Source organism: Chrysemys picta, chromosome 13 (genome assembly GCF_011386835.1).
Source record: "Chrysemys picta bellii isolate R12L10 chromosome 13, ASM1138683v2, whole genome shotgun sequence".
NCBI classification, from domain to species: Eukaryota; Metazoa; Chordata; order Testudines; family Emydidae; genus Chrysemys; species Chrysemys picta.
The window spans coordinates 9,311,761-9,338,260 of record NC_088803.1 but is presented as its reverse complement, the minus strand read 5'-3'; the positions used below and the strand labels follow the sequence as shown (position 1 = coordinate 9,338,260).

The window sequence follows — 26,500 nt, the reverse complement described above, 5'->3', positions numbered from 1 at the left end:
ACCAAAATAAATGTGGGTTTTTCCCTAAAGTCCAGTTGTGGTTAGAAAAGCGGCTCTGCAAAAACATCACCACAGTCACAGGCTTCTACTTTCTCTGTTTCAGGTCAAATCTGTTTATTTTATGGGTACAAACATGTTTTTGCTCTTAATGGTGCAAGAACCAATATCAGTCAAGGAACACAAGCTCTGTTCTGTTTGGCCTCAGACAACAACAGAAGTGTTGAATGCATTACAGCTGAAGATGAAAGAAGCAGAAAGAACCTAATTTCACTTTCAGGGTTACGCAAGGGCAGGAATTAAGAAAATTAATGGATCCAATTTAATCTGGAGTCAGAGGAAGAGGAACTATGGGAAAGCAACATTTAAATAGTAAATACAATATTTAAATATTAAGTAAACGTAAAGCTACAAAGTATTATGTTAATCTGTGAGCATGAGATAAGAGGAGATAAATGAAGATGAACTAAAATGAATTAAAAAACAAAGGTTTGTTTTTAACCACATTCTAACTGCTATGCCACTGTTCTGTGGTGTCATCTGAGATTTACAATAGACACCTAGTTCCCGGCAAAGACGTCTAAACTTTCACATAATGCTGGGAAATAAAGTGATCTGTGTGGTTACAAAAAGTAATCCACAGTTTTAGTGTACAATAAAAATATTAACTACAAACATGAGCTCATGAAAGCCAGTAAAGAGACTGGCAACAATTACTAGAACAAATAGAAGAATGCAGTTGATGACCAAGGGGGTTGCGTTGCACATGGGTTTCTTTTTCTAAAGAAAAACAGAACCAGAAAAGAGAAGTCCCCCCAGAAAAGAGAAGTCCCCCAAATTATGTTAAGACCAGGAACAGGGAACCAGCTGCAGCACAGAGGCATGGCACAAGCGGCCAGGGATGAGAGCAGGGTTGGTTTTGTTCAATGGAACTGGCTCTGGTGTTGGGCCTGTCACGAAGTCAACAGTAAAGTCAGTAGCTCAGCCAGAGGCTAGGGGCTATTAGAGGAGCAGGTGGGCGAGGTTCTGTGGCCTGTGAGGAGCAGTACGTCAGATGAGATGATCATGATGGTCCCTCTGGTGGAGGGTCACAGGGCTCCTTCTGCAGTAGAGGTAGCTGTGCCGTTCCCTTTGACCTCACCGTGAAGCCAACGTCTCTGCTAGAGCTGCCTGGGAACCAGGCTTATTTGACCAGTGGTAGATTTGGCTATCTCAATTTTACTTCCCCTTCTGAAACGAAAACCAAGTGTTTCAAAATGCCCCATGAAATATGATTCTGAGAAGCACTCATCAGCGATCCCAAGAAGGTCACGCAAGGACCCAGCCTGACCTCTGCTGTGACACATAATTCCTAAAGCCGATCTTTCAGAGAAACATCCCATATTGTTTATAACATTGCCGGGACAGAAAACCCACCACAGACTTCGGGATGTGGTTCCAACGCTCAATTCCCCTCACCGTTGAAAATTTGCACATGATTTCCAGGCTGAATTTGTAAAGTGTCGACTTCCAGCTGTTGGATAATGTTATAACTTCGTAGGCTGATGGAAGAACCCTCAATGATCCAATTTCTCTTCCCTCCATAGGCACTTACAAATTGTGATCAAGTCACCCCATAATCTTCTCTTTCTTTATCTCAATAGATCAAGCTCCTGGAATCTCTCACTCTAGGCAGGTTTTCTACTCCTTGAATCTTTCTCGTAGCTCTTCTCTGTCCTCTCTTCAATTTATCAACATCCTCCTGTGAATCTACAGGGTCCATAATTCAAGATTTCGAGGCTGTTCTGACCTCTAGTGTGACCTCCCGTCTAACTCAGAACTGAGCACAGGATTTCAGTAGCCATCGAACCAGTGAGTTGAGGGAAACGTCGTGTTTTGATGAAATCAGAACAGGTTTTGGCCAAAAAGGGACCCAAATCTCAGATGGCGTCATCACTTGATGATTATCTGTCGTGTTCATTCCCTCTGAAGCACCTGGCATTGGCCACTGTCGGAAGACAGGATACTGGGCTAGATGGACCTTTGGTTTGACTATGTGCTTATGACCTGTCAGCCGGAACGGGGACAGAAGATTTTGTTCTGAGTTTGATCTTTAAAAACCTTTCCATACAGAAACATTTCTGGTGCAAAAACTCGCTCCAAAATGAAAAATCAAAGCGATCGGTTTTGAAAGGGTCCAAACGGATCATCATCAACATGCTTCATTTTCGGACAGGTTTGATTAGTGACATTGTGCCAAAATTGATAATTTTTTCTAAATATTTCAATTTTGACAAAACCAGCATGTGCGGAGGAAAATTTTCCACAAGCTTTGGCCTGTGCTGCAAACACAAGTTTTTGATTTGCTGATCACCCTCCTTCAATGAGTCAGCCAGTCCCCCTGCCTTGGGCCAGGTCAGAGCCAGTGCCCTGACCAGAGCCAATGCCCCCTACAGAGGAAAGGCCCCGTGTCCCATTGCCCTGAGCAAACCATCCCCCCATCCAGGGGCCAGATCAGAGCCAGCACTCCCTAGAGGGGAAAGGCCCCGTGTCCCATTCCCCTGAGCCAGCCAATCCCCACCCTGGGGCCGGATCAGAGTTGAAACAGACTCAGGTTTGCAGCTGAGTCACAGTGAGCGGTGGAGTAGGGTGAGGAGCGACCCAGCTTCCTTCCCGTTCTCAGGGACCACAGAGGACAAACCTGACAGAGGTTACAGCTAATGTGAGGAGCATGTCAACCACAGGAAAGCAGCCCGGGAGAGCAGAGGGAAGGGCCCGAAACAAGGGCACGTGCTGTCTGTGGTAGAATGAGTAAGGAGTCGCCCGCAGTAACCAAGAGAATACGCTCCTTTCTAAGGGCTTCTGAGAACCCAGGAGTCCGGGCTCTTTCCCCTCTCCTATTCTCTCTCCCTCCTCTCCTTTTCTCCCCCCCGCCCCCCGGCTTTCTCATTAACCACCGACTCCCGTCTCTGGAGGGAAAAAGCCGGGAAGGTTGCAAAGTCAGGATCTGAGTGAACCCAGAGGTTCTAGCGTAACAGGGTTGCACCGTCCAGGAGCTGGGAGGGCACCTGAGCAAAACAGCCCAGCCCCACTTGTAAACCATCACAACCTCCCCCACGGGAGGTGTGATTCATGAGCTTCATGTGACTGATGGGGAAACTGAGGCACGGGGCAGGGCAGGTGATTACTTACTGGAATTTTTTTTCTGCCCAACCTGGGATTTTCCTTGGATTCCGTAAACGACAACCCCCCCAGGCTGGTCCTTACCCTGTGTCTGTCCTAGCCTGCTTGTGATCACAGCTGTAGTGGAGCCAATTAGCCAGGGTCAGCACTTCGCTGGGAGACATTGCTGGGTGGTGAAGGGGGTGAAACTGATATAATGGGGGTACTGTGCTGCAAGGAGTGAGGTGGGGGTCTCAGTAGGGGGCGCTCTCCCCTGTAAATCAGTGCTGACTGCAATGCCCCAACGCTGTGCTAGGGGGCGCTGTGCTGCAGGGAGGAGGGCACAGGCTCAGCACCGCAGATCCTGCCCTAAGGCTGGGGCAAGCAGTGTGGAAACGTGGGCTGTTAACAGCCGCCATGCCCTGCTCCAGAGCCAGCTGCATTTCAGTGCTAGGTAATCTAGCCCTGGCCGATGGCACTGGGTGGCTACTAAACAGCAGCTGCACCCCACCCCAGAGGCAGCTGCTTCTCAGCAGGCAGCTCCAGGGTGGTGAAAGGCGAGGTAGAAGGGGGCTAGTCTTTTTCTCAAGTCTCACACATCTGGACACACCCCCAGAAGGAGCCCGGCACAGCTGAGAACCAGTTAGAGAAACTTGAGAACCCGAGGCTGTGAGCTTCTCCGCAGCAGTGCCCTGTCAGCCACCAACCAGGGCCCCCAGTGCTGTGAGCTACCCCAAAGCAGTGCCCAGCCTGGGGCCCCCCAGTGCTGTGAGCTTCCCTGCCACAGTGCCCTGTCAACCCCCCAGGGCTGCAAGCTTCTCCCCTGCAGTGTCCCGTCAGCAGGGGAAGAGAAGGGGAGATGGGGAGCAAAATCCCAACAAACATACACCATCCCACCCAGGATCCGCTGGGCGGGGGAGGCAGATCCCACACCGCTAGTCGCTAGTTGCCCAGTGGGCACAGCACTGAGAAGAATGAAGTCGGGGCGATGAGGGTTCCCACCTGGGTTTCCCCCACCCCATTGACTGACAGACATTCCCTGGGGAGACATGGGGGTGCCCATCTGGATGGTGCCCAGATGGGATCCTTTGCCCAGCTTCCAGGCCGGGGGAGGTTGGTTGGGGGGCGTGGGAGCTGGGGCGGGGGCAGGCAGAGGGAGGGGGGATTCCAGGCTCGGGGAGGCTGGCTGCGGGGAGGGGCAGCGCTTGGGTCTGCAGGAAGGAAAGGGCTGGGGAAGCCCACAGCAGAGGGGAGTTCCCCCTTTCCCTCCCCCGCGCATTGTCACAGGGTTTGCCCAGCATGACGGGGGCCCTGATCTCGGTGAAAAACACACACGTGGGAATCTGGGGCTTGGGTGAAACAACCAGTTCTGATACCGTCAGGACTCGTGTTTGGCTGTGTATGTGTGTTAGCGTCAGGGGGCCTGATTGCGTGCGCCTCAGACACACGCCAATTCTGCCTGGGCTCCCCCCTCCCCTCGTAGTGGAAAACACCCTGAAACATCTGGCTACGGGATAAACAGCTGGCTTCCCTCCTGTGAGGGGGTGGGGAAGAGGGGAGCATTTATCAATTAAAGCATTTCCTAGGCCACCAGTCCCACCTGCTGCGCTGTGATGGGTGGGGGCCTCTGTCAATCATTCCCAGGGTGTTCTATTTTTGCCACATATGTAGGGGCTCAAGCCTATGTAGCGGCTGGCAATTGCCGGGCACAGGGGAGCTGCAGTGTAACCTGGTTCTGGTCCCTCTTACGGCCCCAGGGGCTGTTCCACTCAGCTGAGCCAGCCCACCCCTGTGGCCCCCCAGCCTCAGCTCAGTGAGGTCCTTCAGTGCCAGGGGGTGTGAATTGAGCTATCATCAGAATTTGTTACTGGCATCAAAATTGCAAGGGGGAGGCAGCAAACAGGAAGGGGACATAGCTCCCTGCGCTAGGGGCTGCAGGAATCAGAGCCCCGCCCCCAGCTGGAGCAGGAGTTAGGGGCCTGGGAGTCAGGACTCCTAGGTTCTATCCCCAGCCTTGGAAGGGGAGTGGGGTCTAGTGGTTAGAGCAGAGTCCACATTGTGGAAGACGAGAGCCGCTGTACACAGAAGCCAATTCTACTTCTCGTCTATATGTTTTTCCCTTTATGAATAAACCTTTAGATTTTAGTGTGGGGCAGGAGCGGTGACTGCGGGCGGGCTGTGCTGATGGAGGGTCCTGCTGAAAAAGGGATGGATCTGAGGGGGAAGGGCAGGCTCAGGGTCAGTCTTCCCTGTCTGGGGAGAAAGGGGGAACTAGGACCCTGAGGGGGCAGTTGATGCAGGGAGGCAGCATGGAGCTGCACAGGAGAAGCAGGGACGCTCTGCTCCGCGGTCCCAGGAGGTGCGTGGGGGCACCAAGCGGAGGCCGGGGGACGTGTGGGGGCGGCAGGTGGGGCCGTGGTGGAGACCCGGCCCCAAATATTGCTGGAGCCAGGCCCCTGGGCTCTGAATATTGCTGAAGCCTGGGCACCATCGGAGAATAGAACTCGCTGCCCCGCTCTCCTCATCAGTCGTTACCACTCCACCAGTAGCTTGTCACCCGCCAATCTTAGCAGCAGTGATTCTATGTTTTCTCCCAATTCACTGATACAAAATATTTTAAAAAAATGAGTCCTTGAGAGCGTCTTCAGATGCTTAGTCCCCAGGACCTGCTCCCCACAGCACAGGGAGAAAAGGCCGTCCAGCCCTGCTGGGACCCGGGAGAGAAGCACTGAAGGAAGCAGGATCTCTCCCTCAGCAACTGCTTGAAGGTCCCTCGCCCGGAGGGAAGGGAGGACCTGCTCCTGTTGCACCAGGGTGTGGTGTCTGTCCCAGCTAGTGGCGCTGAGACCACCTAGAGAGAGAATTAAAGGAGTCAGCCCCATAGCCTTAGCTACTAGCCCGTTGGCTTTTAGTTCCTGCTGGAGAGGCTCATGCACGAAGCCCCCAGGTTGGATCCTGCCCGCTGACGACCGGGGTCTCTCGGTGTTCTAAGTGGAGGGTTGTGACATGAACTGTGACCGTATCGATCCTTGCTGCAACCAAGGCCCTAGAGTTGCACCAAATCTTGTACGCAGGAGGTCATGTGAGGTGTCTATGGAAAGGTTGTAATTTGCTGGGTATGATGATGCTGTCTGTACGTGTGTATCACTTTTGTATTTGAAGTTATGAGTATTGGCTATGCACTTGTATCGCAATGTGTTTGGTTCTAAGTAGCATTCGTGAAGCATTTGGTCAGTTTCTTGAGAAAGGAATTTTCGGATTAAGTGCCCAATCAAGAATCACTTAACTCACAATGGAGCTTAGGAGACTCCAATCCACGTAGGAGACGCCTTCCTGGGAACATTCAAGGTAGCAAGTGAGCAATGGCTGCTCTACCTGTAAAGAAGGGACTCACGCATGGACATGTGACTTGCCCATGTGACTCCAAACTCCACCTTGCTGCTGTGCTTTTCCACAGTAAGAACAAAGGGGTCCTTCCACACGGCAGAGGATAGAAAAGGCCCTGGAAACCCCTCCCTTTGGGAGGAACTTTGCTACCAACTGAACTCTGACAATGGCCTGAATGACCCATCCCAGCTGGGGATGTACTCCAGAGACTTGATTTGTGCCTGCAGTTTATTCCATCACTGCTACAAGCCTGAAGCAAGAACTTTGCCATTTCTGTATGTAATTGATTCCTTTAACAATTTTAACTCTCCTCTTTCTTTTTATGAATAAACCTTTAGATTTTAGATGCTGAAGGATTGGCAACAGTGTGATTTGTGGGTAAGATCTGACTTGTCTATTGACCTGGATGTGGGGCTTGGTCCTTTGAGAGAACCTTTTTTCTTTTACTGGGGTATTGGTTTTCATAACCGTTCATCCCCATACGGAGTGGTGCTGGTGGTGATCCAAGGGAACTGGAATCTCTGAAGGAATTGCTTGTATGACGTCCGATTAGCCAGTGGGGTCAAACCAAAGTCCTCTCTGCATGGCTGGTGTGGCTTTAATAGTAAAGGACCCCCAGCCTTGGGCTGTGACTGCCCTGGTCCAAGCAATTTGTCCGGAATTGATACTCTCGGTAGGGTCCCGCCAGAGGCCGCATTGTTACAGGGGTCGTCCGGGATTACAACTGGGAACTCAGGACGCGCTTCCTCAGCTAGGGGAAGTATGTAACCACACACCTTGTGGGTGTGGTGGTGTGTCCCAGCCAGTGGCACCAAGACCACTTAGAGGGAGAGATAAAACCAGTCTTCTCCACAGCCATAGCTAACAGCCAGCTGGCTTTTAGCTCATGCTGTAGAGGCCCATGCACTAAGCTCCAGAGGTCTCCGGTTCGATCCCGGCCACCGACGAGTCGCCGACCGAGATCTGTCAGCGTTACAGAGGCAGCTGCCACCCCAAGAAGGAGAGAGCTGCCATGCCACGCCCGGCCGCGAAGAGGTGCCAAGCACCCTTCAGAGCTTCCTGTGATAAACTGTGAACTTTGGACAATAGCCCTGGGCTCCCCGACCATCTGCCGCGCCCTTCCCCCCCCAAAGGGCTGAAACCCTGACCACTAGGCAACACCCCCATGAGCGAAGGCCATCACGCGGCGTTCGTCTTCGAAAGTTTGCAGAGGATGCAGGAGCAGAAAGGGGAGAGAGGATGAGGGTGGCTCTTGGGAAGAAGGAGGGAGGGAGCCTTCTGTGTTACCAGATTTGCCCATAACTTTGGGGTATGCTCATTTATTCGGGTTACTCCTCTGGGGAAGGGGGTTCTGTAATCCTGTCAATGTACTGCTTGTGTCACTTGTGTACGGGACCTGTGAGGGGGCAGAGAAGAGAGAAAAACTTCCCACACTCCCCCCGTATATACTGGGAGAGACGGGGACCAATATTACAGAGTAAACATGAAGCAGTGACCTACGTAAGGGTGGCCAGAATAAGTTAAGGATTTTTCTGGCCTTTTCCTGTCTCAACATCGGGGTAGGCACTGACCAGCCCACTCGATGCGTATTTTCCAACGGCTCAAAGCCGTTCCTTCTTGATGGCCAAGAAGGGTGGCCGACAGAATGGAGAAGACAGTCTTGAGGGTCAGGTGGTTTATCCTTCCATTTTTTGAGCTGTGAAGAATGAAAACATTTCTGCCAGGGTTTTCCATTTCTCCCATTCAGGATTTCTACCTGACACACACTGGGGCTGGCCCGATTCACAATAGAGCAGCGGCCATCCCAGGTGTGTGTAAAGAGCTGTTTAGCAGTGACAGAGGCAGTGTTGGTTTTAGTAGGGATGGCTTCCACCCTGGATTTTTCTAAAACAAAGTCAGTGGATTCATACAAAGTTGAGAAACTTTGGCAGCTAGAAACTGAACCAAATTCCTCAGCACCTACACTGTTGCTTGCTACAGGCAAGGATTCATTCTGAGCTAACTCGATCAACTCACTTCCACACCCTTCAGTTGCAGCAAACTGCTTGCAAAAGCTAGCATGAGGTTTTACTCCTTCAGGAGTACTTTTAGGCAATAATTCATTTTCCCCAGAAATGTTGTCCTTTCCCTTTTCAGCTAGGGGTTGCTCTACAGAAACATCTTCCCGAGCATCTTTCTGGGTTCAGTTGAGTCTAGAACGACTTCTGAGACAACTGACAAATCCTCAGTCAGCGTAAGCTGAGAGACACATTCTGTCTGCTCCTCAGAGAGAAGATTGGAGACAAACTCTTCCCCAGCAGATAAACTGCCATTCTTAACAGTCACCAGGTTTGGAATTTCTTCCGCTTTGTTTCCAGACAAACTTTTGGAGATTGGGATATCTCCTTCCATGGGCAAGTCATTACCCCCAACAGACACAGTCCTAAGAACACTTCCTTCCTGGGTTTTAGTTGAGTCCAGAATCACATCTGGCACAACTGACAAGTCCTCAGTCAGCATAAACGGAGAGGTCCTTTCTGCCTGTTCCACAGACAGAACACTGGAGACAGTGTCTCCCCCGGCAGTTAAACTGCTTTTCTGACTAGACAAACAGTTTGAACTTCCCTCCCCGTCGTCACAGACCACCTGGCTTTTCACAGACAAACACTGGGAGATTGGGATGGCTTTCTTAACAGGCAAATCGCCACTCCCAAGAGACAAACCACGGGAGACAGTTTCTCCCTCATACCCGTTGAGCTGAACCTGTTTAGTGGTGGGTCTCCCTTCGGAGATCCTGTCCGCTGGCAATTGGGCTAACATCCCTGGGTTCCCCACTGTAGCCCGCACAGTGGGTCTCCTCCATACATCTCACTGACGTCTTGCGATCAGCTGGGGAGGCCCGTGGGGAACCGGGCACCCCTACTGATCGTCAGACTCCCAGAGCCTCCACTCAGAAGAGGGGGCAGGGATCTGACAGGGAGTGGACGTGGGGGATGGACTCTGTACCGGGGCAGTGGGTTGTGGGGGAGATCTCTGCATTAACTCCATTTTCCGCATGACCTGAGACAAAGCATTAAGCAGGATGCTGAGGGGCTGGCAATCATATTTTCCCATATCCTCCCTTAAATTCACCAGCTCCTTCCAAATCATGTTCCTAAGGGTCTCCTTGGGTCGACGCTGCCCAGGGTCGTGGGAGGTAGGGGAATTAAGATTGGGAGGGTGCGTGGCAGAGTGAGGACCATTATGTGTAAATGTGATAGCCTGCACAGGCTCTGAGGTAGTCTTTTTGCTGACTTGTCTTTTTAAGACACCAGTTTCTCACAGCAAATCTCCTGCTTGTTTGATTTTTGCCACTAGTTTACTCCAGGTTAGGTGTTCTAAATCCACAGTCCCCATGGTCAATTTCGTCTGAGAATTTAGTCCTGCATAAGTGCTCTGTACTAATTCCTGTCCCTGATACTGGAAAGTGATAATCCCATTCTCTTCCGTCTGGGGTAATGAATCAGAGACAGCTGCCAGCATTTTCTTTCGAATTAGGGAAGCTTCTGGGGCCTCTCCTGGTTTCTGCTCTTCCATTATATACAGTTTCTTAAGGGAAGACGCAGGCAGTAATATTTTAAGAGCACTTATCATCCATTCCCGGGGTGCAGGGGCAGTCCGCTCCCAAGAACCTATGCCTATGTCTAGAGCATCTGCATCACAAGGAGAGGCGCATAACTGAGCCAATTGGGTTAAGTCCATGCCACCAGCAGAGGGGTACATTTGCCAAACACGGGCCAACCATGCAACGGCTGTGTCACGGTTCAGTGGCCCCAGTCTCTCAGCAATAGCCTTGGCTTGACTAGGAGACCACCTTACTACATCCGTGGCCAGCTCTGTTGTGGGAAGATCAGCTCCTGCAACTATGCGCTTAACCTCCCTTGTGGAAATGGGCAACATTATGCCTGTGTGGCCAATCGGGGTTAAATGGGTTTTGTGGGACAGCATCAGGGGGTATCTTTGTTTTCCCAGGGGGCTCCAAATCACAATCCTCTCTTAACCTTACAGCTGCTACCACCCCCTTCTGGGCACTAAGTTGGGCACGCAAGTTACTAATCTTTGCCTCACGCTCCTGATGGTCGGCTGCTGCCTTCGCTGCCCTGTTCTCTTCTGCCAAGAAGCGAGTTGCTGCTCTTGCTTCTTCTAACAGAACTTTTGTGTGTGTTAACTCTTTCCTCTACTGTTCTGCATTCCTGCTGGCCTTGTCTCTCTCCTCTTGTATATCTCTGAGTACAGTCACCATTCTGAGCTTTTCTGCTATCAACTCACACCCGTCTCTCACATTTATTCAAACGCTGTTGTAACTGCTTTTTCTCCAGCTCGAATTCCTGCCCTCTCTTTACCATTTCAACCATGTCCAGACCTGCATCAAATAATGCCCATGCAGCAGCTGCATCCTTTGCACTACCACGTGGCTTAACGGTTGTGCAATATTGTTCCAAGCTCAGACTAGCTTCAGTCAGGGGATTCTCCCCCTTAAAACACCCCCTTTCCCAAGGGCATTTCCCCCTTTTTATTACCCATCTCTCTAATCTGTTGGTTTTCTCCTGTCTCAAGCGAGCAGCAAAAAGGTCTTTTTCAGCCATCTCTATTTCCTTATTTCAGTAATGACCCCACCAACAGCTCTTTCTAACACCTTTACTTTGAAGGCTCTACTCTTAACTCCTTATTTCACAGTTCTACAGGTATTCTAAGCACAATTCTTATCAGAAGGTTACCAAATAGTGTATGAGAGAGAGAGACCTTGCTAAAGGAGCTTGGTCTGAAAAAAGAACAGAAAGAAAGGGTCTGTGCCTCAGTTTCCCCACTCCACAGCAACTACTCAACAATTACCACGTGATTAGAGTCACGTGCTGCCTGCATTCTCCACCCATTTGTTACCAGATTTGCCCATTACTTTGGGGTATGCTCATTTATTGGGGTTACTCCTCTGGGGAAGGGGGTTCTGTAATCCTGTCAATGTACTGCTTGTGTCACTTGTGTTTACATATGGAGCTCTACTTCTCCCTTCTGCAAGTCCCCTCCCAATGGAGCTATCTTGCAGGACCTGGGGTCCCTAGGGCTGGGTTACTCCCACCCCAGAACTAGATGAACACCCACACACCCACACGTACATTAACAGAGCAAGTCTGAGCGGACCGGGTCAATCTGCACTGTCAAGCTGCCCCTTATATGTCTCTGGACTCACTGGGCTGGAGGAAGCAGCACTTTCAAGCTGTCTCTCCTTATATGCCCCTGGGCTCCATGGACTGGGTCAAGCAGCACTTTCAAGCTGTTACCCTTATGCGTCCCAAATTCAGCACGTCCCTGTCCCCACTCCCCCAAGACAATTGTACTGGCAGTAACCTACTCGATGAGCAAACCCCGCAGGATTTTGGGCGCTGCAGGGATCTTTAGCTTAGGTAAAAGAAGCGTTGCTGTAGAGTGAATGGGGGAAGCTAAAAACACGAACGAGTAAAGTTCAGCAAGAGAGAGAGAAGCAACCAACTTAACCATAGAAGTTATTTATTGAATAATAGTAATAACTACACAAGGAGGACTAAACCAACATAACATACCTGATTAAAGGTTAATACCTAAGGTAGAAAGGAAAACAGAGAGAGAGAGAGAGAGAAAGAGGGGGGCCAAGCCCTGCACTGATTCTCGGAGAGGATTCCCCCGAGCAGTTGGGGGAGGCAGGACCTTATTCCTTACCTCCCGTGACAGGGCCGTGTGAGAGCTTGTAGGAAGCCAGAGGCAGCTTTCTAGAGGGTTAATTCAGAAAGTCCCTGTAGAACCTAGGGGCTGTGGCCTATGGCAGGAAGGAGCCAGGTGGTGGTTGGAGAGACTCTAGGAGGAATGCTATGGGATGGCGCTCTGATCTCCTCTTCACTCTGCTTCTTCCCACCCCCACCTTTGGGGTAAGTGCATCACCTTCTCCTTACTGCCTGTGGGCTGGAAAGCAGAGATGGCAGGAGAGAGGTTGCCCATTCAGCCCATGCACAGGGGAATCCATTGCAGCTCACGTCCTCCTGCTTGTCCCAGCCCAGAGCAATGCCTCTTACCGAGCCTGGACTCTGACTGCATTAGTCGCCAACAGGGGAGTGTGGTAGGAGAGGACACAACATGTCTACACAGAACTTTTTCTGGACTGTTGTGGTGGGGGGAGAGAGGCCAGATTCCATCTGACTCTTCAGGACTCTGAGGAAGCTCTGGGATCTGGAGAGACGTCTCTGGAGCCTCGGAACGTGCAGGTCTGGAGACGTGGCTCCTACCTAGTCCAGCGTAACCTGCCGTGTTCCCCCACAGGAGCCATATGAACAGGCAACAATGCCTCTATTTCCTTGGCCACATGTACTGGGTGCTTTTTCTGGTGGCTCGTCCAGAAAAGGAGGACAAGAGCTCACTACTGCTACCATCTGAGGGAGTTGCTGGGTTGAGATCAGCTGGTAGAAGGAGGCAATAGCCCGAGAATCTGGGACTTCAAGCCCCTAGAGTGATCTCTTACCTTTATAGACCCCCCCCATCATACACAGCTATTTTAAAGTTCAGCGTGATAGTAAAGAGACCCCTTTTCAATCCTTCACTACACAAGAGAGAGCCTGCAGGATTTGTCATTAACTATTTATTTCTCCTCTCCTGGCTCCCAAACTGCTTCTCCTCCCTACTGCCGCCAGCCACCTTCGAGTTCTCCCTCTTCTCTCCCCGGCTCTGCTCACTTGATTGCAGCAGCTCAGCGGATGGTCCAGCTTTACTCTCACTTCCATTCTTCTTTCCTTCTTTGGGTGGCTGCATTTGCCATTGAGCAGGCTGATGGAAATACCTGAGTGCTCTGTCTAGGCCAGGGGTCTCCAACACGCGGCCTGTGGGGCTATTTCTCTAGGTGAGCGGCTCCAGGCCAGAGCTCAATGCCGTCCTGCACCCCAACCCCCTGCCATGAGCCCCCTGTGTGCACTCCTGCATGCACCCCACACCCCAACCCCCTGCCCTGAGCCTCCTGCCTGCACTCCCACCTGCACCCCACATCCCAACCCCCTGCCCTGAGCCTCAACCCCGTGCTGCACCCCAACTTCCTATCCTGAGCCCCCTTCTGCATCCCCCACCCCTTCTGCACCCCAACCTCCTGCCCTGAGCCCCCTGCCTGCACTCCCTCCTGCACCCCAAACCCCAACCCCCTGCCATGAGCCCCCTGCCTGCACCCCAACCCTCTGCTACACCTCGCACTCCCTCCTGCACCCCACATCCCAACACCCTGCCCTGAGCCTTCTGCCTGCATCTCAACCCTCTGCTGTAACCCAACTTCCTGCCCTCAGCCCCCTGCCACATCCTTCCTGCACCCCAACTTCCTATCCTGAGCGCCCTTCTCCATCTCCCACCCTTTCTGCACCCCAAACCCCTGCCATGAGCCCCCTGCCTGCACCCCAACCCTCTGCCACACCTCACAATCCCTCCTGCACCCCACACCCCAACCCCCAGCCCTGAGCCTCCCCCCTGCACTCCTGCCTGCATCCCACACCCCAACCCCCTGCCCTGAGCGCCCTACCTGCACCCCAACCCTCTGCCACACCTTGCACTCCCACCTGCACCCCACACCCCAACCCCCTGCCATGAGCCCCCTGCCTGCACCCCAACCCTCTGCCACACCTTGCACTCCCACCTGCACCCCACACCCCGACCTCCTGCCCAGAGCCCCCTACTACACCCTGCATCCCAACCCCCTGCCTCACCCCTCCAACTCCCTGCCCTGAGCCCCCTGCACCTCAACTCACGCCCTGAGCCCCCGCCACACCCGTCCTGCCCCCTCTGGGGGCAGGGCTGGGGACAGCGAGTGGGGGTGTCAGCGATGTGGCCCTCGGGCCAATGAACTAGTCCTCAGGCGGCCGTCATGGTCATTTGAGTTTGAGACCCCTGGTCTAGGCTCACAGGCCCAGCAGCTAAAGCCAAGCCCCACTGAGAGCAGGGGGAGATTAGCCTGGAGTGTCAGGAGTGGAGGCTTGGCCCATGGGGACCCAGGCACTGCCGCTGCTGCCACCTTCATGGTGAATCCTCCAACGCCTCGCCAAAGGGCTCTTCCACATTCTGCAAACTGGCCTCACGGCCTGACTGTCTAGGACAACAGAAACCCTTTGTTAGAGCCGGAGAGGCTCTTGCCACGGCTCCCTGAGGGTCACAGTCAAACACCTGCGAGTCTCTAGGAGGCTCTCAAGCAGTTCCCTGCTCAGGCACTTGGCACCCACTAGCAATGGTCTCTGACAGTGGCATTGCCAAGGGGAGCTCAGCAGATGGTCCCTTCTATGGCTTCCTGAGTGGGAGGGAGGTTGGTCTTGTCATTTAAGGCCTAGTGTCAGAGTCAGGGCTCCTGGGTACTCTGACTTTGGAAATGGCTGGAGTTTAGTGGTTGGAGCTGGACTGGTATCAGTCCCACGCTTCCTTCCTGCCCCTGTCAGGGACGTTGTGTGTGACCTTGCAGCCAATTGCTTTCTATCCCTATGCCCCAGCGAACAGGGATAATACTGACCCCCCTCAGAGGGGCTGGCAGGGGCAAGGTGGGGCTCCAAGTGGCCCTCCCTGAATGTTTCAATCACTTGATGGTGGCAGCGCTACTAAGGCAAGGAAGGAATTTGAGCCTTGGGGAAGTTTTTAACCTAAGCTGGTAGAAATAAGCTTAGGGGGTCTTTCATGCAGGTCCCCACATCTGTACCCTAAAATTCAGAGTGGGGAGGGAACCCTGACATGCGCTGACCTTAGCACCTAACCCCCGCGTAAGATGTGACTCCACTGTATTCATTTTTGATGGTTTAGCGACACTCCAGGGGGAGGGGAGGTGGGAGGGGCTGGCCTCTCCTTTTGCCTCTCAGTTAGGGCTCAGTCTATAGTCAGCTTGGCTAGGCCCCAGGCTGTGCAGCCCAGGGGAAAGCACCCTGTTACAGGCCTGCTCTGCTCACTCTGACTGTTCGTGGCCTGGGGTCCTTGCTCCCCATTTCAGACCTGGTTTCCAGAGGGACTGAGGACACACAGGCTCCTCTGCCTGGAAGTGGAGTTTGCTCGTTCTGGTGACTCTGACATTCAGAGGCTGACAGGTGTGGTGAGGGGGCTGGAGAAACCCCACTGCTGCGGGAAGTGGAGTGGGAGACCGGAGATGCCAGGTGATCAAGACTACCCGATGCTCTCTTCATGCCCGGGGGCTAGAGTCTCTTGCCAGAAATGCTCCCAGGAGTCCAGGTTCGAGGACGTCTCTGGAGAGCCCCTTGCTAGGAAGGAAACCTGGGTGGTAGGATGATGGAGAAGTCTCTGACCCAGAACTGGGAGCCAGGGACAGGGGAAGCTCCCAGACAGGCTATGCATCGGGGATGCCATTTCTCCCCCAAGAGACCCACACACCCCAAGGAGTAAATGGCTCTTACCTCCATGAGGGACTGTTTCTTTCATCTAAGCCTCTTTGAGAGCCAGCATTGCTTGCTTGGATGGGACGAGGTGACTTGTCCCCACTGCTCCCTGACGTGGCTCAGCTACAGGATGTGCCCGTCTGGGAGGCTGTGCCAGATCCCAGGGCCTGGAAGACAGCTGGGAAGGAGGCTCCTATTCCTGTCATACCAAGAGACCCCATAGAAGGGCCAAGAGGAGAACAAAGGGCAGGAGACGAAGCTAGCCCTGAGCCTCTGTCCCACCCCCACCTCCTCAAAAGTGGAGCTTTCCGAGCTCCAGTAGGGCTGTGACCCTGACACAAGGGCCTTTCTGCACCACATGGGGCAGGGAGAGCTCTGCATGGGCGCAGCGGGAATGGGAGGGAGTAGACCAAGGAAAGGGGGGAGGGGAGTAGGTGCAAGGGAAAGAGGTCCTGCCCCATATGAAGGAATTTGGGAGGCAGAGGGAAGAACACTGCTCCACAGAGAGGGGAGAGAGTTTCTGTGAGTGCCAGGGGGCTCCATTTCCCCTTCCACTAGCTCTCCCTCTCGCTCTCCCACTCCGAGGGAGGCCACGCCGGCTGGCCCAGTCTGGTCCGGCCCAGAGTCTGCAGGGTAGCAGTGGGCCCACAATAAGGCTGGGCGGTTTTCACGGAGTTGGGACTCACCACCATGGCACCTCCCGCTGGTCGCTCCGGGAATTAGCTCAGTCCATGGGGAATGCACTCTGCTGGCAGCGTCCCATCCATCTCTTTTCCTCTGTTGGCATCTGGACCCCCGTTGTTCACCGCTTGACAGTGTCCTTCAGCAGTGCCCACTAGTCCATCCTCACCCCATTCCAGGGTGCGGGGGTTAGCAACAGTCCTTGCACCTTCCTCGGTGGCCAACCGCAACCCCCAAAGTCTAGCCCCTTGTCTCAAGGGCCAGTTCCAATTTTTCTCAGCCATCGGATAGTTAGGTACAGTACTGACCAGCCCAAGATGCTGGTCTCCTGCTCAGGAGATAGACCTTCCCCCATGAAGTTCTGGGACAGACTACCTGCTTTTCTCCTGGATAGCCATTATATAGGGCCTAGCCTAGCCCTGATTGGCTGGCTCTAATCTTGGCCCTGATTGGCTCTCATTTGGCCCTTCTCTGATTGGCTACCAGCCTGTGCAGCCGCTCTGGCCTACTCTAGCACCCTCTTGCATGGGGGTGGAGCAGCCGCCAAACCTCAGCGATCAGCTGTCGCAACCAGGTGCGGGGCCAGCTCGAGGCACCAGCAGAGGAAGCAGATGCCTGGGGGCGGCATTCCGTCCATTCTTGGGGCAGCACAGGCCGGGCGACTTTTTTGTTTTTTGCACTTCAGCAGTTCGGGTGGCAGCAGTCCGAGCGTTGTTTTTTTTTTTTCTGCTTCGGCAGTTCGGGTGGTGGCAGTCCAAGTGGTTGAGGATTTTTTGGTTTTCTTTTTGCTCGCTTTGGCAGTCCGAGCATTGTTTTTTGGGGTTTTTTTGCTTGGAGCGGCAAACGTGGTTGAGCCGGCGCTGCTGGGCTGAGGTCGCTCAAGTGGTCAGCCCCTCAACACAGTGTATCGGGGGTGGCTCAGGCCTGGCCAGGGCCCAAGCACCCCACAAACAACCAAACTTCAAGGGCGGGCCCTGGCCTGGGTGGAACCCTGGCAGCCAGCAAACAGACAGACTTGATAGGGCTGGCTCTAGCCTGGGTGGGGCCCCGGTGGCCAGCCAACAAACAGTTCCTGTCCTGGGCTACAGCCTCCTTGCACCGTGTAGGTGGTCAACCACCCGGGGTGGGATGGCAGGGGGACGCGGTCCCACCCTCCTCCCCCGCGTCCCAGCCCAAGGCGCTGGCAGAGGCAGGATTGGTTGCCCCTGCGTCAGCGGGGATCCAGCCGCAACACGCCGACTGAGTTGCGCCGGGCTCTGCAGACAGCAGCTCCCGGGCTGCCCCTGGGCTACTTCCTGCCTCCCCGGGGTTTGGTAGCTGTGGCCTCCAGGCCTCTTCCGGCTCCTTGAGGTAAACCGCAGTGGGTACTCCGGGCCAGTCCTCGTCCATGCCTGGAGTTAGGGTTAGGGGCCTCTGGAGAACAGTCCAAGTGTCCTCCTCTGTTGCAGGCTGTCCCCCAACTGTGGTGCAGGGCCGGCCTTTTATATTTCTGGTCCCACGCCCCGGTCCTTACGGCGAGGGGGGCGTGGTGATACAGGCTCCGCCCTCCAAGGGGCATGTAGGGGATCCCTCGCTCTCCTGCTCGGAGGCAGGCCACTCAGTCTCAAGAGAGTCCAAAGGAGGCCCTGGTGGCCAGCCAACAAACAGTATTCCAGGCGAGGAAGGTGGGGCGATATAGTCTCCGCTCTCCAAGGGGCATGTAGAGGGCCCCTCGCTCTCCTGCTGGGAGGGAGGCCACTCAGTCGTAACAGAGTGTACCAGAGGCCCCGGGTGCCGGGCAACAAACCGTCCAACAGACGAAGGGGATGGATTGATATAGGCTCCGCCCTCCAAGGGGAGTGTAGAGGGGCTGTCGCTCTCCTGCTCGGAGGGAGGCCACACAGTCTCACTACACTCCCCGTTTAGAGGGAGCGGGAGTTGCTGGTGGCCTTGGAGGCAGAACTCCTGCAGCGCCTCCGGCACTTGGCGCAAGTGCCGGATGATGTAAAGTTGGTTCATTATGTTGCCCGTGACGTCCTCCTGCTGCAAGAGAACGAGGACCTGTCAGAGACTCAGAGGCCCCACGGAATCATGGGGAATTAAGGGCACCTGGGACCAGCAGCATTTCCACCCAGCACCCGCGCACCTCTGAGGGATGGAGTCCCCCTCCTGACCCCCAAAATGGAGTCTTTCTAGGGACCTCCAGTGACAACCCCGCTCCTTGTAGGGGGAGCTCCTGCCACCTCCCGCCCAGTGCCCCTGACAGCTGTTCCACCGCCAATCCACAGCTCAAGTTCTCCGACCCCTCTCCTCCCCCCCCACCCAGGTTGGGCAGGGAGGGGGCTCTAGCAGGGGGCGGGGCGGAGGGATTCTGGCAGCAGTGAAGTGGGATGTGGGGAACTTGAGACTTTTCCCCAAGTCATCCCAGCCACTGAGGCTGAAGCCACAGGATGGCAGCCCTGGCGAATGGGGCAGATCAGCAGCCCCTGCTGACTGAATCCTCCCGTTCTCTCTAGAGCGGGTCCAGCCCTGCCGGCAGCAGGACGAGCTTCCCCCGCCCATGGGACTCAGAACTGCCCGGTCAGTCGCCATCACCCCTCAGTCCTTGGCCTCCCAGGCTGTCAGTGACGGGAACAGCTCTGGGTGGTGGCGCGGGTGACAGGAGAGGCTCGCAGAGGGCACGTAGAGGACTCTGCTGCCCTTCCCAAGATCAGAAGTCCGTGCTGAGGCAATGCTTGTCATTCATTAGCCTTGCTAAAGAGCTGGGCTGGAACTGCTCAGGGGACAAGCTGGCTCCCTCCTGCTCATGGAGGTGAATTCATCTCCCTTCCCAGGAGCAGCTGCTCTCACTCTCATTCCCCACCAGTCGCCTTGCTGCCAGGCCGGCGAATGGCCAGAGGATGGGAAAGAGGCCTGGGCCCCGCCCAAATCTCCTGAGTCTAATGCAGCTGCTCACCTTGCTCCCCATCAGCTGCTGGGCTTGCCCCAGGAGGGAGTAAGTGAGGAGCAGCCCAGCCTGGCTGACAGGCAGCAGGGGGTCATGCATGGCCAGCACTGCTGTCTGCAGGAAGAATCTTCTCTGCCCCTCCGAGAAGAATTTGCCAAAGACCTGAAACCAACCAGATGTGAGGCTTCAGCAGATTGCCCAGAACCAGGCTCCAAATCCTGGCCTAGAACGGCAACTCCTTTGCATGGCTCCAGGAGGCAGCCACCTGCCCTGCAGAGCTGTGCCATGCCCTGGCAGAGTGTCCTTACCTCCCCGACCCTGGCGGTGTTCTTGTAGCCCAGGAGCCTGCTATCCTGGTGCCAGTCCCAGCACCAAAGGTCTTCGACCTCATAGATGTTCAGGTCTGGGAAAGAGAGAGACACATACACATTGGTCATTCTGGTTGCAGGGCTTGTGTCCTTCCAACCCCATCGGGGGCTGCACAGTGGGCAGAGCCCAACAGAACTGCGGGGGTGGTGGAGAACACGGAAAGAGATAGAGAGAGACTGATCCGCCAGCCGGGGTCACTCGGAGAGAAATTGGCTGGGGTCCCAGTCTCACTCGTCTAGCCGGGTTCCTTACCCCTCTGGCGCAGCAGGAGCTGGTAGAGCTGGTAAATCCCCTCCCTGGCCTGCTGGCTGATGTCCTGGTCTGGGTCACTGATGGACAGAGCCAGCTGTGCCACGTGGTGGCCCATCCTGGGGAATTCGGCTGAGTTCTAATGGAAGGGAGAGGGAGAGGGGACTCCATCAGCATTTTCCTGTCAGCTCCCAGTCCCCGCCTGGGCCAGGACTCTCCTTCCCCTCAGCCCCTCTGCAGGAGATGCTAGAGGATAGTAGCTAGAGCTGGATCCTTAGTTATCTCTGCCCGCAAGGGAGCCCGGAGAACAGGGATGCGGGCAGGGCCCTCCAGGAGGATTTGCTTCCCCAGCTGCTTCAGGATGACAAGAAGGCAAGAACCTGGAGCCTGCTCCCCTTACAAGCGAGAGTCGCCACTTACCCAGGACAAGAAGAACTTGACTCAAGCCAGGCTCATTCTCTGCTCTGACTCTGCCTCCCCAAGAGGAACACTCCTAGCCCACAGCCCCTGCAGCAGCAGATCCTCCAGCCCATTGGAGCCGGTCCCCCTACGCCTGGAGTCAGGAAGCTGGGCTCAGAGGCCACTTACGTCAAAGTCAGGGAGGGTGATGACGGACGTGAGCAGGGCCGCGCTGCTCCTGATGGCCCTGGCTCTCTCTTGTGGCACCCTGGACACGGTCCAGTAGTTAATGTGCTGTGGGGAAACGAGGCAGCTCAGGATTGATGGGGGGGGTGCATGTGTTGTGCTAATGCCCCTCCCCATCCCCAGGGGGCTGAGACATTGCATGCGGTGGGGGTGGAATATCTGATTCATTGACCGCAGAGCTTTAGAAGGGGACTCTTGCCCCCAGGACGATGCTTCTATCCTTCAGGTCACAGCTTGTCATTGTCTCTCTAGATTGGGACAATGCTCAGTGTCGGGACTGGTCCCATCCTCCCTGAACTGCTGATTCCTGAATAGCTCCCCAGGAAGGAGACAGACCCCTCCCCCCTCCCTGGTTCTCAAGTCCTTGGCTGGGTGAAGGGACTGAGTGTGAGCACAATCCCCCCAGGAATCTCGGGGCCCGTCAGAGACAAGGGCTGATTCTCTGGGGCCCTCCTGTTTCTCTAGGAATGAGGCTGTGGCTCTTCTCTGAGGACCATCTTCTGGATCTCCCAGGAGGGGTTCAGACTCTCACTCCCCAAGCCAGCCAGCGGCCCTGTGCTTAGTGCTCGACACAACCAGGCAGAGCTCTGGGTGAAGTCCCGGCTCCTTCCTCTGTCCTTCAAGGAGGAAGGGCCTGACCCTGCATTGCAGTGACTGCCCTGACCAAGGACGGCCACTGGGGGCCCAGCTAGGAGGACAGACTGGAAAATGGATCTAAGAGTGAAGGTCAAATTGCCCCCATCCCTCTCATCGGGCTCACCTCCAAGATGTAGTGGAGCCTGTCCGTGTCTGGGGTCTTTGCCAGCAGGTTCCCCAGCATGGCGTCCAGAAGGTGTGGCATGAACCTATGCAGATCCTGCAAAGGAAGGGAGAGCCATGGGTCAGACTTAGGGAAACTGGGGCTACACCTGCCACAGGATGGGAAGAGGGGTCTCTGGGAAGCACTGGTGAGACCCCCCAAACACATATCCTGTCCTCTCTCATTCACATCCCATTGCAGGCAATTAGCAAGTATTCAGGCAGGATGACAGCTGGTTCTTTAATCCATGATTTCGCTGATCTACCTGGACTTGAGTGGGGCCCTTCTCCGTGCCCAGGGTGAAGACGGCGTGCAGGGTGGCTTGGAGGAGGTGGGTCTCCAGGTCCGGCTCCAGGGCAGGTGTCATGATGCTGGCAAGAGAGTGGAGCTGGTATTAGACTGTGCAGTGCGGTGGTGGGACTGGCACTGACACGGACGTGAAATTGCAGGGAAATAGGCAGAGGCTGGCAAGAATGGAAACTGAGGCACTGAGCCAGGGAATGATAAGGCCGAGGTTTCCCAGACAGACAGTGGTAGGGCAGGAATAGCGCCTGTTCCCTGGACCCTGCTGCCCCTCCTGTATCTGATCCTGGGAGTCAGCCTCTCCCCAAAGCCATTGCAATGTGGCTGGAGTGAAAAGAACAGAGCAGCCAGGAGAGGGAGTGACCCTTCCCCCCACCTCTGCCAGAGGACCCCCCCCCCCCCGGTTTGGGAGGTGACCTAGGAGTGGGAGGGGCAGTGATTCCCAGCCACGGTCCTGAGCAGCGCCGGGGGTTAGGGGAACCGGGCGAGAGGGTCTCGGTACCTGAGGTTGGCCACAGCAATGAGGGACTTGGCCAGGACGGCACGGGGTGGAGAGTCAGTAGGAAGCACCTCAATGAGCTCCTGTGAGACGCAAAGGAGACAAAGGAGCGTGTGAGATTCGGGCCTCACGGACACTCGCCAAGGAGGAGATTACACAGCCAGCAGGATCCCCCCAGCTGCCTCCCGCTCCTCCGATTCCTGCCCACTAGTTCTGCCGTCTCTTCTCCCCAATTTTCAGCCCCAGCAATCCCTGCCCTCAGCTGCCCTCCAGCAACAGCCATCCCCCAACCGTCGGCCCGGGGAGATCCCTGCCCCTCCCATGTCTCTGTCCACCCTCCAGCTGCCGGGCGCCGTGTCTCACTCACCACAATCCTCTCCACCACAGCCGCCTTCGAGCAGTGTGGCTCCAATGTGTCGTTCCCTCTCTGCTGGGCAGCGAGGCACGCGGGGTGGATGGCGTGCAGGAAATCGAGCTGCTGCGCCTGGTCCTGCGCCCACCAGGAGTGGGGTTAGGGGAGAGAGAGCCAGTTAGCCAGGGACCTCCCTGCCCCAGCCACAACAGCTGCAGGACTTAGGCCTGAATGGGGGATAGTGGGGACCCCCCTATTGTCCAAATCACCCACGACTCCTCCACAATCAGGGTCAGGAACTGGGACAGTGCCTGTGAGGGGAGGAGACCCCGGCTGGTGTGTGACAAACACCCCCATCATGGGGGTCCCAGATCATGAAGGAGAAAGGTCCCCATTAGGGCCAAGACCTTCTGCAGGGGGTCGGGATGCTGGGAAAGAGCAGGACAATCTCAGTTCCAGCACAGCTGGGGAATGTTTGTACCTTTTCTCAGCCATGGAGCTGATCTCAGATGTTCATGAGAGCAGCCTCCTCTGTTACCAAGTCTACCCGTTCTACTTCCTCCTCCTCGTCCTCGTCCTCGGAGTGCCTGGTGGACGCTGCACCAGGGAGAGATGGGGACAGGGTGACGCCTGCTGCCACTCGGGGGAAGGACAGGGGCATGGTGGGACAATGTGTCCCCTTCCCTCCTCCGGGACATAGGGCAGATTGGGCCCCACACTCCCCCCTCTCAGTGATGTCATCAGCCCCCAACTCTTTCAGGAGCCCATAGCAAAGAGACACCCCCACTGTCCTGGACTCCCTTGGAGGTGCCTCCCCCCAACCCCAACACAAAATGGAGCACCAAGGACCAAAGTAGCAGCATCTAGTGTCGGTGGGGTTCACATGGCTCAGGCCAGAAACCTGGGATGGAGACCCACCCCCATAGCACTGCTCGAGGGCCTGGGCCCAGGGTGTTCACAGCCCCCTCCTCACTCCTCCCTGAACCCAGCCTGGCTCCTCACCTTGAACAAAGCAGAAGCGTCCGTCGGCCAGGCTGCTGTCTGAGTCACAGGCGCTGCTGCTGTCGGATGGGGAGCGGCCCGAGCTGCTGGGGCTGGCAGAGGGATCCTCCACCTCCTGCCCTGGGGAGGCTGGAAGGTCCTCACTGACGGAGCAGGGCGATGCCCCCTGTTGGAAGTTGGGGCTGGGCTCCTGGGGCCGCTGCTGCCCACACAACAACAAGCCCCAGAGCCACCCTGCCCGGTTCCGCCCCTGGGGTGGGTCCTGCCTGCCCAGCCGCAGCCTGGCCCAGCTCCAGTTTGGCCTGGGAGGTGATGCTCCCACCTCGGCGCCTGCGCCGGGAGTGGGTTTCCTCCGCCAGAAGGCTGGGCGCTTCCACCTCCTGGCGCGGCCGGGATCTGCTTCCCCCCCAGCGGGGATGGAGGGGCCACTCTGCTCCTGGGGAAGATGGTGGCTGCTTCCCTCAGGCTCTGGGGCCACCTGCAGAGCCTTCTTCCTGAACATCCTCAGGAGCCTGGCCATCCTGGAACCCAGCGGGGAGCAGGCGTGAGTCTGCGGTCAAGGCAGCCGCTCACTAACCAGCCTGTTTGGTCCCTCCCCATCCCTGCCCCAGCCGGAGCAGCTCCTCCTCCTCCCACACGGGTATAGGGAGGGCAAGCTACCCGCACTGGCAGGAGTTCATTGTATGCTCTGCTCCCCCTCAACGCTCCCTCTCGTCATCCCTGGGGATGCAAGAACCGGGGAGTCTCGTCCTTTTCGAGCACTGGGGTCAGTCACAAAGACCACTGGTCACTTTGGACAGGCAGCTCCCTCCTGCCACCCCAGTCCACACTCACACCCCCCAACCCCCAGCCCAGGCTAGAGAAGGAACAGAACCCAGGCAGGGTCAGCTTTAGGCCAATTTGCCCGATTCCCCGGAATAGGGTCCCGCGCCTAAGAGGGCCCCGCGCACTCACCCCGGCGGCAGTCGTCTTTGGGGTCCCGCTCCCCTGGCTAGAGCGCCGGCCGGAGCGCAGCAGCACCATAGCCTCGCAACCCAGGCAGGAGCACGACAGCCCTGTGACCCCGTGACCCCGGCCGGAGCGCGACAGCTCCACGACCGCGGCCAGTCCACAGCAGCCCCGCAGCCCCATGAACCCGGCCGGACCGCGGCATCCCCGTTATCCCAGCTGGAGCACTGGCCGGAGCGCAGCAGCCCCGCAGCCCCACGACCCTGGCTGGACCGTGACAGCCCCGCAGCTCCGCGACCCTGGCCAGACCTCCAGACGGAGCACGGCAAGCCCCGCGGGGCCCCCTCCCGCAGACGGCACTCCGAAGTACCTCCCCAGGAATCGGGCCCCGCACTTGCTAAAGCCAGCCCTGAACCCAGGAGTCCGGACTTCTTCTGGGAAACCATTCCCCACTTCAAAGTCCCTAGGCATAGCAAGGCCAGGGCCCCCTCAGTTCCCATTGATTTCCATGCTCAGCAGCTCACCAGGTCTGGCCCAGCTCAGAGACTCTCAGCCTGGGGAACAGTCTCCCACAAGGGAAGGGCTGGGAACCCCATTGCTGGGACCTTGCCAAACACACTGGAGATGGCTCTGGAGAAGCCCCTCCCCGGTCTGAGTGCGAGGGGTTCCTGGTGGCTGTTTGCAAATCCAATCTCCTTTGGGAGAGATTCTCTCCCCCTCTTTCTGCCTCTCCAAGGAGAGACAGGGGACGCGACCGAGGAATCCTAGGGGTCACAGTGGACGAGAAGCTGGATATGAGTCAACAGTGTGCTCTTGTTGCCAAGAAGGCTAACGGCATTTTGGGCTGTATAAGTAGGGGCATTGCCAGCAGATCGAGGGACGTGATCATTCCCCTTTATTCGACATTGGTGAGGCCTCATCTGGAATACTGTGTCCAGTTTTGGGCCCCACACTACAAGAAGGATGTGGAAAAATTGGAAAGAGTCCAGCGGAGGGCAACAAAAATGATTAGGGGTCTGGAGCACATGACTTATGAGGAGAGGCTGAGGGAACTGGGATTGTTTAGTCTCCAGAAGAGAAGAATGAGGGGGGATTTGATAGCAGCCTTCAACTACCTGAAGGGGGGTTCCAAAGAGGATGGAGCTCGGCTGTTCTCAGTGGTGACAGACGACAGAACAAGGAGCAATGGTCTCAAGTTGCAGTGGGGGAGGTCCAGGTTGGATATCAGGAAAAACTATTTCACTAGGAGGGTGGTGAAACACTGGAATGCATTACCTAGGGAGGTGGTGGAGTCTCCTTCCTTGGAGGTTTTTAAGGCCCGGCTTGACAAAGCCCTGGCTGGGATGATTTAGCTGGGAATTGGTCCTGCTTTGAGCAGGGGCTTGGACTAGATGACCTCTTGAGGTCCCTTCCAACTCTGATATTCTATGATTCTATGATCCTAATGCAACTCCCTTGCTCTGGTGACGGAGCGATGGATGGAGGATGTTCAGGGTCGTCGCTTGCCCTTCTCCTCACTCTCCAAGCCCAAGGCAGGCTGGAGAGGGTGGTAGTGAGCTGAGGAGTTCCCCTGCCCAGCAAGCAGGCAGGGTGATGGCACGGGGCGATCGTCTGGCTGTGAAAACAAGAGTCTGTCTTATTGCCAAGGGACAGAGAAACTCGGCCAGCGGCAGGGGGTGCTGGACACCGTCCTAGTGCGGGGGTGACAGTGCGTCCGGGATCCCGACATCCCAGCACTTTACACACCTTCCTGGGGCCTCCCAACCCCCCTGGGCTGTCGGGACTGCGACCCCAACCCCACTGATGAGAACCAGACCTG

General features: G+C 55.8%; 2 protein-coding genes across 2 annotated transcripts in view; one reads left to right on the top strand and one right to left on the bottom strand.

Moving 5' to 3' along the window:
• The window catches only part of LOC135975435 (uncharacterized), a 33,692-nt gene extending 8,828 nt beyond the window's left edge, over positions 1-24,864 (bottom strand). The window contains exons 1-8 of the mRNA XM_065566485.1: positions 24,688-24,864; positions 23,734-23,935; positions 23,270-23,328; positions 22,383-22,462; positions 21,843-21,948; positions 21,539-21,634; positions 19,525-19,677; positions 18,596-18,611 (exon numbers count right to left, since the gene is read on the bottom strand). Coding sequence (XP_065422557.1) covers positions 18,596-18,611; positions 19,525-19,677; positions 21,539-21,634; positions 21,843-21,948; positions 22,383-22,462; positions 23,270-23,328; positions 23,734-23,935; positions 24,688-24,864 — 889 coding nt within the window. The remainder of the gene's footprint in view (positions 1-18,595; positions 18,612-19,524; positions 19,678-21,538; positions 21,635-21,842; positions 21,949-22,382; positions 22,463-23,269; positions 23,329-23,733; positions 23,936-24,687) is intronic.
• The window catches only part of LOC101949741 (Fc receptor-like protein 5), a 166,266-nt gene that overhangs the window by 47,250 nt on the left and 92,516 nt on the right, over positions 1-26,500 (top strand). The gene's annotated exons all lie outside the window — the stretch shown is intronic.